The sequence below is a fragment of the Mytilus californianus genome, unplaced genomic scaffold (genome assembly GCF_021869535.1).
Source record: "Mytilus californianus isolate M0D057914Y unplaced genomic scaffold, xbMytCali1.0.p SCAF_7, whole genome shotgun sequence".
Taxonomy (NCBI): Eukaryota; Metazoa; Mollusca; class Bivalvia; order Mytilida; family Mytilidae; genus Mytilus; species Mytilus californianus.
Window position 1 is genome coordinate 81,775,861 of NW_026262723.1, and position 15,070 is coordinate 81,790,930.

At 32.2% G+C, this 15,070-nt stretch overlaps 1 protein-coding gene across 2 annotated transcripts in view; it reads right to left on the minus strand.

Annotated features, from left to right (window-relative positions):
• LOC127710200 (cyclin-dependent kinase 1-like) overlaps positions 1–15,070 on the minus strand; it is a 21,199-nt gene continuing 6,129 nt past the window's right edge. For both annotated transcript variants that reach the window (XM_052215958.1, XM_052215957.1), the window contains exons 3-8: positions 12,516–12,672; positions 11,551–11,674; positions 10,626–10,796; positions 4,576–4,739; positions 2,211–2,352; positions 1–1,776 (exon numbers count right to left, since the gene is read on the minus strand). In XM_052215958.1, coding sequence (XP_052071918.1) covers positions 1,660–1,776; positions 2,211–2,352; positions 4,576–4,739; positions 10,626–10,796; positions 11,551–11,674; positions 12,516–12,672 — 875 coding nt within the window. In that variant the 3' untranslated portion in view covers positions 1–1,659. The remainder of the gene's footprint in view (positions 1,777–2,210; positions 2,353–4,575; positions 4,740–10,625; positions 10,797–11,550; positions 11,675–12,515; positions 12,673–15,070) is intronic.

Sequence of the window (15,070 nt, forward strand, 5' to 3'; positions counted from 1 at the left end):
TGGTATTAAATACAGAATTTAATTGTTAAATCTTTTCATTAAAATCACTGACCACATATAAAAGCAGTTTTCACATGTTATTATTAAACTGGTATACATGATGGCTCATTTTTCAAAATTGCATTAAAACGGTTTCGAGTTTTCAAATAGTTTCACAGATCATGTGAATATATCCGATTGAAACCCGCAATACAATGAGTCACAAGTATATGGTCAAGAGAACAAAAACAGTGACTCTTTACTTTACACAACAGTATAAAAAATCAAACAGTTTACAAAAACAGTAACAGCACTATGACTATAAGGGCTATTCCATAAATATATATATTTTATATTTGTACGTGGGACCTAGGAATGGCACTTCTAGATTTCTAATATCAGTGGTGTCAAATACTTCTATGTAGACTCTATAGGTGGTTACCCCATTTTCAAAGTAATTTCTAGGGGGGGGGGGGGGGGGGGGGGGGGCATATAAAATGGAACAGCCCTTTTACTTTGAAACAAAAAGTAGAAACATCTGAAAAAAAAAAAAAATCATCATTGTATTGGTCATTAAAAACAATAAACAACTCCTGTATGATGTCTTTCAAGTAAACTTTTGATTCACAAATGTTTACTTTCAAAATGTATTTAAAATTTTGTGAAAATTATATACCAGAAATAAAAATCAACAGAACACAATATCAACAACAAATAAATAAGTTACAATGAACACATAGGTGGGTTTACTTTTAGTTGTTCATAATGCCTTGTTGTAAAAACTGGGGGGAAAGTACACTGTGTATGTACACTCAACGTTGCTGAAATACATTTATAAAGTATCAAGAAGCTATTTGTTGACTATTCTAAATTGACGTTATAAACATTATGAACTACTATACTAGTCAATTTTAAAATTAATGATTTTGTTTCGAGTTTTTTGTAAATAAAAGGAACTCCAACATTGCAAGTAGGATAAACTATGGTCCCTTATTGCATGGGCATGGTGAAATGGGTGGTGGTGGACAATAATTTTTAACTAAGTGCATCACACTTTTAAGGTGAAAGGGAATTCAAATTTAGTTGTTACAGAAAGAAATTCTTAGCTTAGATACATTGAAACAGGCTTCTTCCATCAGGTGATATATCTGTCCTACAAAGAGTTATCTTTGCCAAAAAATCTTAGATTCGAATAAAGTCAGTAATTCTAAAATAGACTACTGTGCTTACGCAAATAATATTTGTACATTAATTCTTTGAAAGTAAGTATTCACTATTGACTTGAAGTTTATAGATTACACTCCTAATACAAAAAAATTCATGCATTTGTAGTTGGTTTAATTCTTAGTGTTCTCAATATTAATCAAACTTTATAAAAGAAAAAAACATTTACTTATTAGAATGACTGCTCCATCAACTCCATATGGACATACAAAGAAAAGAAATTAGTCATAGAAAGATGAAGGAAGAATATTATAGTTTTTTTCCCTGAACATAATATTTTGATAAATAATAATAATTTTTTTTATCTACAAAATTGTCCATTTAAAAATGTTCTTCCCTTCAAATTGCCATTTTGTCTTGTATATCGTGACTACAGACAATAATACATGGTAAGTCATAAAATTGTTGGCAATCAAGACAAAATACCATAGACATTTCTTATTGCACATTATTGTCCTATGTTGAGGTGATACTTGAGGCAGGCAATGCTGATTTATCTAAGTTAGCAAAGTAAGTGTGATTCAGTGCTTTCTTGGCAGATATTCTTTGTGCTGGATCATATATCAACATTGTCTGAAAATAAAATGAAAAAGATACTCAACAAATCAGTTTTAAAGTTTTGACTTTTTAATTTCAATTTCCTTGAACTTCTACTGCAAAATGGTATCTGTCAGAATGAAGATGTAAATAATAACTTTAATTTTTTTTTAATACAAGTTTTTTTATTTATATTGAAATTATGGAAATAATTGTTTTTCATCACACGGTATAAAATATGTGTATTTCATCAGCTCATATTGCAAATTTGTAAAGGCAATACTGTTATCACTGTAAATTTTCATCCTCAACAGTATTACAAGTAGAACCGTCCTGAATCTAAATATTTAAATGATAAATTTGAATTTTAAGTGTGTTTTCAAAATATTTAACCTAGCTATAAAATATCTCCCTTTAATGATCACTTGCTGAACATTAAAATGCATTTTATACAATAAAATATGCTATACCTGCAACAGGTCTAATCCTGTATTGTCCAGCTGTTTGACAGACTGTGCTAAAGAGTTATTTTTCCATGTAGGAAAAGTTGGTTTGTAGTCTGGTAGTGAGGTTACCCCTGGCCAAACTTCTTCTGTTGGGGTTGTAAGAGTTCTGAAAAAAAGACAGCAAACCTTTTATTAACATACGTAATACAATAAATATGAACGTTCACATAGACAGCATTATGCTTACTAATAAATCCTGATTGTTAAACCTTCCAATCTACATTTAGTTCATTTTTTATTAACATTCTGAAATTCAACATTTTGTTTTTAGTGCAGGTAAATTTCTAGCATATATATGTAGGACTTGGAGGTGCGATGGGGACACTGAAGTGGGATGGTCAATATGACTCGTTATGGTTAGTTTAAAATCTACATAGAGATTTGCATTTTTTCATTTAATAGTTAGTATATATATATACATTTGCATTCATTATTGTTAATAAACCATTTATATATGACACTTTGGTATGGATGATATATTTATGTGTATGATTGAAACAAAAGAATCATTCCAGCAATAAGCCTGCAAATTAGGATTACTATAATAGTATTTCATAATCATATACTGTTTCAATATCATCTAGAAGTACCCTGCTAGTACTATAGTTTCATCGATATCTTTTATGTACAGCTCTTTAAAGTGTTTGCAACATTTGAAATACATGACTACAATATATTTCATATTATTTAAGTTTCATACTAAATAAGAGATCGTCCTTTTTAATTTGCTGCCGCATGCTTGTGATGATTTACTTAAATTCTAACAAACAAATTAACTTCTACATCGACATGTGAACATCAAAAACATTGAAAACATGTAGTTTATGTCATCCATCACACTTCGGCGTAGCTATAAAAAAACAATGCCATTATCCTGCTTCAGCTTGATAAATAAATGGAGAATGTGTCTATGGGTCACAGATGCCCCTGCTTGTAAATATGCATGTCAACTTTCACATACAGATGCAGAATTCACGTAGTTAAGACCATTTTGTGATTATAAGTATTGCGTATAAGTTTCTTAACATTTGGTTAAGGCAAACTAAAGTTAGAGAACGGAAACTACAGATTTAGCAATTTTTCCATCTACAAAGAGCGTTACTCATGAACGGTAAAAGTGAGGCCACCCAATTTCGAAATTGATCTATGTTTTGTGGTAATAAGCATTGTGTATAAGATTTATAACATTTGGTTGAGGTAAATTAAAGTGATCAAACGGAAACGAAAAATTCAGCAATTTCTATGTTTATAATGGGGCATAACTCATAAACAGTACAAGTGACACTACCCAATTTCGAATTTGATCTGTGTTTTATGGTAATTAGCATTGTGTATAAGTTTTATATTTGGTTCAGGCAAACTAAAGTTAGAGAACGGAAACCAATTTTGGGACGTATGCAGTGTCCGACACTTACGGTTGTCCGATTGCCCAGGGCAAGTTAATGCCGTATTCGGACAAGTAAAAATATCATCTTGGTTGTCCGATTAGTGAAAACAAAACTGTTATATGATTAAAATTTCACAAAATCAATAGTATCTGTTGTTTTGTCCATAGATTACTCAGTGATAACACCGCACGGTCGAGTAAAGTGGTCTTAACCCCCCTTCAATGCGTATATTTCGTCATTTGTTCGCACTGAATTCCCCATTTTACCAAAAATAGATCACGTTTAAAAATATTGGCCAATCAGGCGGCAGCAGCTTTGCTTCGTCATTATCGTTATCAATCGGGACACCACTCTGGCGTTTCCGACGCACGTGTTATTCCCACCGATCAATGGAAAGCGGAGGTCTATTTTCATTGTTCCAACTTTAGAATTTGACATCGGATGTGTATTTCCCTAAGATCATGAAGATGGAAAACATAAAAGCTTGAAAGAGAAAATGAAATTAAACTTTAACAAATTTGTCAGTTGTTGTCAGTTTATTAAAAAGGGTTTTTTTGAAATGGCATTTCTTAGATAAATTATTATGAAATAAGTATCTCTATGTAAATGATCCAATTCCTGTATATTCCTCGATCTTTTCCCTTCCTCCTTGGCTCATATATGCTTCATAGTATCTCAGTGGTCAAGTCTAGTTGCTGCCATCATGGCACAACAATCAACCCTGGCATGTAAAAGTTTGGGCATGTAGATTTCACTTTCGGACAAGTAAAAGTAATAGGGCACATAAAAGTTAATGTCGAACCCTAGTATGGGTGGGACAGACGAGGGTAACACTTAATGCCCCCGTCGCCTAGTGGCGGGCCATAAAAACGCTCTTCAGCGTGACAATCAAGGTTCAAAGTCCTACATATATATTTTCCTTCAATTAGCATGATTAGTACCTGAATATTCTGAAGAGCTGGTCAATTTCTGAATCACCATGAAATAAAGGTCTTTTTGTGACCATTTCAGCAAATATACATCCTATACTCCACACATCAACAGGGGTAGAGTATCTTTGACTTCCAAGTAAGATCTCTGGTGCTCTGTACCACAATGTTACAACCTGCAACAATAAAACTGATTAACAAATCTGCATGTTTAAAAGTGTGCACTCAATGGCAAACATTTAAAGACAAATAACGATCTGCTTGTATAGCATCAATTCAGAAATATATCAATTGTATGTATTTTCTATTTTGTGATACACCATATCCCAAAAATTCATCTTGCAAAAATCCACTCTTGTCTTGACTGAATTTGATGAGTCAATCTGAGCTACCATTTTTATTAAAATATATGTGAGCTTCTACCTTAAAAGATGCAACTTTTTATCCCCACCCCCTTAAAAAAAATTGTAATCAGTAGTTTTACACAACATTTTTCTTACATGCTCTTTTTTTCTTAAGGTTTCACTTTTTTCGGATTTTTTGAATGCAGCCTTTGTTTTTTTTTAAAATTCATACAATGGGTAATTATAAGCTGAATTGTAAAGTATTCAACATACATGACATATGAAAATTGTATAGATTGATTTTTTGGGGCTTAAAATTCAGAGGCAAATATTTCATGCATATCTTGGACAACCAACAGTTTAAGGTTTATATATAAAGGTCAGAATAGGATGTTCAGTCCCATTCCTATGCTCGTAGGCTAGAAGTCTGTATGTGATCTGTTGCAAAGCAAATTTTTCTGCCCCTATCCAACAAACCCCTTTTCCAGTATCAGTCCAAATTTTCCATCATGCATCCATTTTGCAGAATCTTCCTTTTATTTATGGTTAATTTTCTCTTGTCCTTTAATATGCATGAAATATTTGACTCTCTGGTGTTAAGTAAAAAACAATCAATAAATGGTGTAAACATGCAAACAACCCTGCAAATGGTCACCCTGTCAGTATTGATTTTACTGCAAGACAATAGTCCAGGTACATGAAACTACATTTCTATACCTAATTCTTCTTTGGAAAAGGGGGGGGGGGGGGGGGGGGGGTTTGAATAGTTCAGTACAGAAACTTTTCTTGTTACATTGTTATAAATATCTTCTACCATGTGGCTGCTATCCCACAATAATAACTTTTGATCAAAAAGTAGTTGTCTCCATGATGAACAATTACCCTATATGAACATGAAATCCAAATATGTTACAACCTATGTATACACTTAATAATAGGTATACTCTTAACCTTTTCAACGCTACACAAAATAAATGGAAAATTTGTCCCCATGGAAACAGATGATGCCCCCGCGTGCATACAACATTAAAAAGGGACATAACTCAAAAACAATAAAAGTGACGCTACCCAAATTTGTACTAAGTCTGAGTTTTGTGGTAATAAGTATTGTGTATAAGTTTCATAATGTTTGGTTGGGGCAAACTTAAGTTACAGAACGGAAACTAAAAATTTTGCAATTTTCAATTTATAAAGGAGCATAACTCGATAATGGTTAAAGTGATGCCACCAAAATTCAACTTGATCTGTGTTTTGTGGTAATGAGCATTGTGTATCAGTTTCATAACATTTGGTTGAGGCAACTTAAGTTAGAGAACGAAACTAAAAATTTTGCATTTTTTTTTCCATTTATAAAGGGGCATAACTCGAGAATGGTTAAAATGACCCCACCAAAATTCAAACTTGATCTGTGTTTTGTCGAAATAAGCATTGTGTATAAGTTTCATAACATTTGGTAGAGGCAACTTTAAGTTAGAGAACGGAAACTAAAAATTTGGTTAAGGCAAACTCAAGTTAGCAAACTGCAACCAATCTGGGACGTACGTACAGACGGACAAGGGTAAAACGTAAGTCCCCCTCCGCTATGGCGGAGGGCAAAAATAGAAAAATAGCTGCTGCTGTTCATTCATTAGAACAGTATATTCCTTTTCAGACTGCTGTATCTTTTTTATTATTAGAGATACAGACAAAGTTAGTGCATGAAAAATGCTCAAGAGAGCATGAACTGTAATGTTACGCAATTATTTTAGTAAAATTTTCATCAAGCTACCTGCATTTTCAGGTAATTAACAAGTAAAAGGTGTAAATTATTGTATTTGTGTTGAATTTTGAATAAAAACAACTTTTAATCTTCATTTATTTCGTTGTTTTATCTGCCATATAATAAAGAAGACACCAGTTGCTCGATTCTGTAGCGTATTTGCACCATACACAAATTATAATGTAAACGTGGCGCAAATAAGTGGCTCTGTCCTCAAAATTTTCAGTCCACCTCCTTTTCCCCCCTTTTTCTACGTCTCGTAAAGATCGACCAAATCATATTTCCCACACGAATTGAATGTAATTAACACATTGAGATAACGGGAAACCTTTTAACTATTCCTCGATGTCAGTTTCGCCATAGAAATGCTGAAATATTTCCATATTTACAGCGTCTTTTTTGATTTCCGCCATTTGCATTTGTCAAATTTTTTTTCTTTTTTCTTTTACTGCATGCTTTGAACCATTAAAATTCCTGCAATTTCAAGCGCAAACGGGACCTTGTATATCCTCAATTCATACGAGGAAAAATTAGAAAGGATCCGAATGAAAACCGAATGGTTACAAGTCTGTATGAAAAATCCATCGTCATCGCGACATATGCCGCGAACAGCAGTGGCAGGCGGCGTACGTCATCACGGCATATGCCATGTATAGTGTTGAAAGGGTTAACATCACACTCTAACCTCCTGTGTACATACTCCAACAGACATACTATTAACATCATCTTAACCTTACCTTATGTGTATACACTCTGATATATATCGTGGTGTGTTATTTGGCTTATATTGTTGTAAGTGTTATTTTGCATAACTAAATTAATTTTTACCTATGCTGTGGCAAGTACTCGACATGTTAACAGTCTGATTACAGTATTTGTTTCAAAATAATTGTTATTAGCATGTCACTAGGATAGTTTTTATCAAAACATTATAGGATAATTGGCTTTGTTAATTAAAGTCTATTTTTACTACTGAGAGTACTATTTACATGTCGAGGCATTCGATTTTTTTTTGGTTTTTGTATAAATATCGTTCTGAAATTTTTGAAAAGCAGTGAGTGTTTCAGAACTGTAACCTCTTACTACTCATGTCATTATACTGGACCTACAAGACTGTCTACCAGTCTACGTTGTTGTGTTGAGACAAAATTTATCTCGACTCACATTTTTAATTTGGCAATTTCTATTTGAGAATGATTATATTTTGATACCTTTACATTTTAAGGTGGATGGGGGTGTTGTAATTAAAATCCATAGAATTTTTTAATAATTTGTCAAAATGTAGTTTTTATCAAGCTTTTTTCCAAAAAATAATAAAAAGTATGGGTTAACAGGACTTTTATTCACGCTACAGGTTGTGCAAAATTGTCAGATTTTGTATAGATTATGCATGGAAAATCTAATTTTGTGTGATAAAAAGAAAACTACAACATAGAATTTTAAGATAAAATGTGAGAAGATAACTCTTATAACATGCTTTCAGATAAGAAAAAGAAACAAGAGGCTCTCAAGAGCCTGAATCGCTCACCTGTATTTCAGAGGAGAAGATTTTTAAATGTTAGCAAACTTGATGAACAAATTGTGTAAAATTGCCTTTAAAGGGCAATAACTCCTTAAGGGGTCAATTGACAATTATGGTCATATTATCTTTTTTGTAGATCTTACTTTGCTGAACATTATTGCTGCTTACAGTTTATATATATCTATAATAATATTCAATATAATAACAAACAAGAGTGCACACGCTGAAATGTCTCGCCTTCTTTACTAATCATTTTTATTATGTTGATAGTCCTAAATATAAAGCTTTATTACAACTGTCACATAAACTTAACATTAACCAAGTAAACTAAACATTGACCAATGAACCATGAAAATGAGGTCAAGGTCAGATGAACCATGTTAGGCAGGCATGTACAGCTAACAATTCTTCCATACAACAAATATAGTTGACCTATTGTTTATAGTTTAAGAAAAACAGACCAAAACACAAAAACTTAACACTGGGCAATGAACCTTGAAAATGAGGTCAAGGTCAAATAAAACCTGCCTGACTGACATATAGATCATAAAAGATTTCCATACACCAAATATAGTTGAACTATTGCATATAGTATTAGAAAAAAAGACCAAAACTCAAAAACTTAACTTTGACCACTGATCCATGAAAATGAGGTCAAGGTCAGATGACACCTGCCAGCTAGACATGTACACCTTACAATCATTCCATACACCAAATATAGTAGACCTATTGCATACAGTATAAGAAAAACAGACCAAAACACAAAAACTTAAAACTGAGCAATGAACCTTGAAAATGAGGTCAAGGTAAAATAAAACCTGCGTGACTGACATACAGATCATAAAATATTTCCATACACCAAATATAGTTGAACTATTACATATAGTATTAGAAAAAAGGACCAAAATTCAAAAACTTAACTTTGACCACTGAACCATGAAAATGAGGTCAAGGTCAGATGACACCTGCCAGCTAGATATGTACACCTTACAATCATTCCATACACCATTTATAGATGACCTATTGCATATAGTATTAGAAAAAAAGACCAAAACTCAAAAACTTAACTTTGACCACTGAACCATGAAAATGAGGTCAAGGTCCCATGACACCTACCAGTTGGACATGTACACCTTACAATCATTCCATATACCAAATATAGTAGACCTACTGCTTATAGTATCAGATATATGGACTTGACCACGAAAACTTAACCTGCTTCACTGATCCATGAAATGAGGTCGAGGTCAAATGAAAATTGTCTGACAGGCATGAGGACCTTGCAAGGTACGCACATACTAAATATAGTTATCCAATTACTCATAATAAGAAAGAAATTAACATTACAAAAAATGTTGACTTTTTTTTCAAGTAGTCATTGAACCATGAAAATGAGGTCAAGGACATTGGACATATGACAGACGGAAACTTCGTAACATAAGGCATCTATAAACAAAGTATGAAGCATCCAGGTCTTCTAGCTTCTAAAATATAAAGCTTTTAAGAAGTTAGCTTACGCCGCCGCCGGATCACTATCCCTATGTCGAGCTTTCTGCGACAAAATTCGCAGGCTCGACAAAAACTGCAAAATTTTGTTAGAACTACCAATTCGGTGGCAGCAACCCAACAAGGGGTTGTTCGATTCGTCTGAAAATTTCAGAGCTGATAGATCTTGACCAATTGAACAATTTTTGTCAGATTTGCTCTTAAAGCTTTAGTTTTTGAGATATAAGCCAAAAACTGCATTTGACCCCTATGTTCTATTTTTAGCCATGGTGGCCATGTTTGTCCATGGATCAAAACTTCGGATACAATTTATAAACTAGATACCCTAAGGAACATTAATTTAAAGTTTGAAGGTATTTGGCCCAGTAGTTTCAGAGGAGAAGATTTTTGAAATAGTTTACGACGGACGCCAAGTGTTGGCATAAGCTCACATGCGGCCCTTCGGGCCCTGGTGAGCTAAAAATGGGGTCACCGGACTTGTTTTCTTGCAACTCTTTCTATTATCAAAATTACTTTATCTGAGTTATCCCCCCTGATGTGGCAAAGTTGAAAAAAAATGAATCAAACAAAACTATTATGTTTTTTAGAAAATACATCCATAAATATGATAAAACACATAATTTTCTATATTCATGAAAAGTCTTACACATGAATTACATACTACTCTCAAAATTTGCACATTTCATTAAAGATCTAGACCAATTGTTATGTGCTACTTCAAAATCCAAGATGGAGGAAGACACCCCAGCCAACCTTCCTTGCGTTTTAGCTATGCCTATCAGAACATTAAGTCTAGCGATAGACCTAACCCCCTGTCCCTTGGTTCAAGTACATACGAGTTAGCTCCCCCTTATCTAACAGTGCTCTGGACCTTGGTGACAGATACTCTTCCACCTTACTGTATGTGTATACACTCTGATAGGTATATTACCTCATGTGTATACACTCTGACAGGTATACCAAAAGCTCTAGCCAAACCAAAATCTGCTAACTTGATAATGCCTTTATTATCTATAAGTAAATTCTGTGGTTTCATATCACGATGTAATACTCTTCTCTGATGACAAAACAGTATTCCCTGTAGGATCTGGTAAGTATAACTCTGAAAATACAACATAGATAATAAAATATACAAACTATATACTACTGTTAAACTTGTGAATGGTGTTTATTCTCAATCCAAAACTTATTTAAATCTAAACGAGTTTTCTTTTATGTTCACAGCTGCAGAAATATGTGTTGTGAAATCATTAAGCAGGCACAACTAATTTTTTATCAGAAAACTTTGTATAGATCCTGGCCTGTAGTAAAAAACCTTTCAGACCGTACACTTATATCTCATAAGCCTGGGATGGTGGGCGTGTAACTGAGCCTGACTACTGACTCATTAAGTGTCTAATTTGACATATTCAACCTAAAAATAACTGTTTACAAATTTAATATGAGTTGCAGCCTTATCCCATTATTTTGTTTACCCTCATTTTAATAACATCTAAAGCAGACATATATGGTGAACGTCTTTTTATAATACTTTTAAATTGAATTCAATGTGACAAAAAAGAGACCTTATACAATCTCCTTTAACAGAGACTACCATAAGATCTGTCATCAACATCAAATTCGTTAAAGGACATTTACACTGAGATATAACTATAAATGAAAGTGTGTGTTGTGAACTAATATACATGTATAAACAATACAGAATTTAGGTTGCCTCTTTTACTTTCCAATACAAATTGATACCTATAGCTCATACAAAGATACCTGCAGGAAGCCATTCTGCCTATCCTCTTCCTAAATTCCTGTCAGATAATGTATCTGCTACATTAGGTATGTTGTATATAGTTTTTGCTTACTTTAACTAGCATTTTATCCATAAACTGTCCACTTGGAATGGTGTCCATATATCTTTTCAAGTCCATAGACAAAAATTCAAAAACCAGATATAATTTGTTCTCTTGCATCAACACATCTTCTAAACTGAAACAGATACGTTACAACATTTAAAATAATGATGTTTCTGAAATAAGATAGTAGTTTTAAATATTATAATTTTAAGTGAAATAAAAGCTGAATGTCAAATTTATATAAATTTAACAAATCTAATATAAATCACTTATTTTTAGTTTTTTAAAAGTTGTTTTAAATGAGGAGATTTGGCCATAAAGTTAGGTACTAATCATCTTTAAAATGTACTCTGCAATTAAATGGTCAAAAATTAAAAGTGTAAGATTCACTAGCTTGATATATTATATATTAACCGCATGTACATTTGTAAATCTGTTTGTGACTCACAGAAGAAACTCACTGAATAAATCTAGATTCTAACAATATAGGAAAAAGAACAGAAGAAGGACACTAACTTTGTTTAAATCATCTTGTAAATTGAGCCTTGCATGTTACAACTAGAAGTTGGGACATGATGAATGATGACTTGGTACTAAACATACCTCCACTATTAATACAAAGTAATGGAAAACAGGTATATGTCAGGTCTGAAAAGCAGTCACATATTACAACTCATCACCGTCAAGCTGTTGACTAAACATAAAGTCATTCAGTTCAGTAGTTCAGGAAAAAATATGGGACAAAAAAATAGACAAAGCTAATTCAGCATATTGAAAATACCAAAGTATCTGCAAACAGGAAGTAGGTGTCTGACACACCTGAAAATGTGAACCCTTAACAACCCATCACTGTAAAACTGCTGACCAAATATAAAATTTAAGAAGTACATGAAAAAAGTGTGACAAAAATATTTGTTGGATGGAAGGAAAAAATTGAAATACATGCAGATAGTAATAGTTATTTAATTTTTTACCCAACAATGTTAGGATGTTGAAGTTCTTTCAGGAGTGATATTTCTCTGATGGCTGTGGATGGAATTCCTTCCTCTTCACTTTCTAATCTAATCTTCTTCAGTGCCACCAATCTGTTTGTTTTCTTGTGTCTACCTTTGTACACTACACCATAGGTACCTTTAATTGTACATTCAATAACATGAATAAGCTTTACTTCAGTAATATTTTTGAAGAAGGGCTAATGCACCAAAATTTAACTTATATAAAACAGACATTCTTTCTGATCATAAAATGAACACGACATGTCCAAAAATGGTTGAGAACAACTAATAAAATGTGAAATACAAATGTACATGTAACCCAATGATTTATGTGAATTCTGTCGTAATCATAAATTGAACACAACATATAAAGGCATTGTCCCTAAAATGAGAGTATATGCCAAGATTTTGTGCTTCTTTTTAAGATACCAAAGAGGAAAAGTTACAGAAGATATTTTTTTTCTTCCAGTAAATTAATTAATGAGTGATGGTTTTCTCTTAAAAGAAATTTAAAGGTCTCAGTTAAAAATTTTGAATTACACAGAGAACAATAGCTATTTATATATTTCTTCAATGGGACAAAAGAACTGCCAACAAAAGTTAAAATCGACAGGTAAACTGCAAATGATTCTGTGGAAAAGTTTCATTTCTTTAAAAATAATAGCAAAAAATCTACCATACTGGGAAATCAATAGAATGATGCTAAAAGGAAATCAAACAAGGCTTCAATAAAAGCTATCCCTTGTGCACCGTTTCGATCCTGAAATATTTATTGTCAGAACTGACAGAAGTAAGTTCAAAAGGTTCAAAGAACCAAAAAACAACCACATTACTCTCAAATTTACAAAATGAACATATATCACCTGAAAAATATTTTTTAATAGGCCTTATGATAATTGTATTGCTTCATTTGAACTTGGTATCATACAACGATCATTTTTCTTTTGTGGCGTCCGACATTTTCTCTAGCCCTTAGAGTGCCACCTTTTTTTTTGTTAGAATACCGTTGAGTGTCATGGGATAGTCCCTAGATTTGAAATTTGAACAAAAAAAGTCATAAAAGAAGTGTAACAATGCACAACGTCATGCAATTGTTTTTGTATAGAAGCAGTTCTTTTTCGGCGTATGTCAGTTAGATTACTTTAGGTAACAGGTAAGAAAATGGGCAATCAAACAAGATTTTTATGAATTTTTGCAGGCAAGTTGATCCATTAGAGCTGCAAATAAATATTCAAAAAGTATGCAAGTTAATTTTAGACTTTCGGAAACAAAGCAATCTGATTATTCTATTAAATGAAGTACAAATATATATGTATAAGGATGCATGTAAATACCCCAAACACTAAAATAATTAGATAATTTGACTTTAATTTGACTTTTCTCAAAAACATTCAACTTTAAAAAATTATATTTCATTGTCACTAAAACTTCCGTTTTATTTTTGTAGTACAAATCCTTGAAATGTATAATTTTTTTTGCCATAGCGCTGTCCGTTTCTCTTTGACTTTATATGTTTTGGGTGTCCTTTTGATATCTTCTGCATCTTTTTTAAAGTCAAAGTTGCTGAACTTCTTTTGCGATATTTACATGGATTCTATTCTTTCGTGTATCTCAGATTTCCGGATATTTAATTTGCTATATATATCGGAGAGTAAGAAGCTACATATATCGTTTTTTAATACTGATTGTTATCTCTGCAAGTTGACTCAGACCTTGTGAATCTTATCAACATGTTACCTTACTGAATAAAATATTTGTCGCTGGACACTTAGTTACAAATAAAGAAGTTAATCCATAATTTTACAAACATGTGTACTTTTTTTGGACTTTTTAATTATGCACTTTTGTCAAATGTTTAATTCTTCCTTTCTTTTGTTTTCGATTGATTTTGTTTCGTTTGATTTATTGTTTATTTTTAAACGCTAGACACGATATTAGAATTAGATTTGCAACTTTAAGTTTTAATAATACTTTTTTAAGGTTTGATCGAAAATCATTACAGTCAAGTCGTCATTATCTTTATTTAGCCCACACGGTTGTCACATTTTTTTTAGGTTCAGTCTTTTACAATAAGTATTCGTAAAATCTTTCAATTGATAACACATTAAAAACATATTATTTTGAATGCATGCATATATGTATGGTTGGATTTTAACAAACTATGCGTTGAAAAAAAAAAAATTGTTTGAATGTATTGGTTTATTTGATCTTTGTCTTCTTTTGTTTCTTGTTTTATTTTATCCTGATGTTATCATGTATAATTATTTTTTACAATTCAATCTGGTTGAAATATATAGCAAATTTTCTGACAAAAGTAATATTTGTGTTTATATCATAAGGGGAAAACACTTCTCATAAAAAATTTAACCAAATAAAAAAAAAAAAAAAAAACTATGACAATTATGTTTCTATTGGTACCAAGTTGATTAGAATTCCAGTCAGAATTGATCTCACAATATTTTTTTGAAAATACGTAGCTTTATGGGAAATATATGACAAAAAAAGGGGACGAATATTCATTGCATAACTCTGTA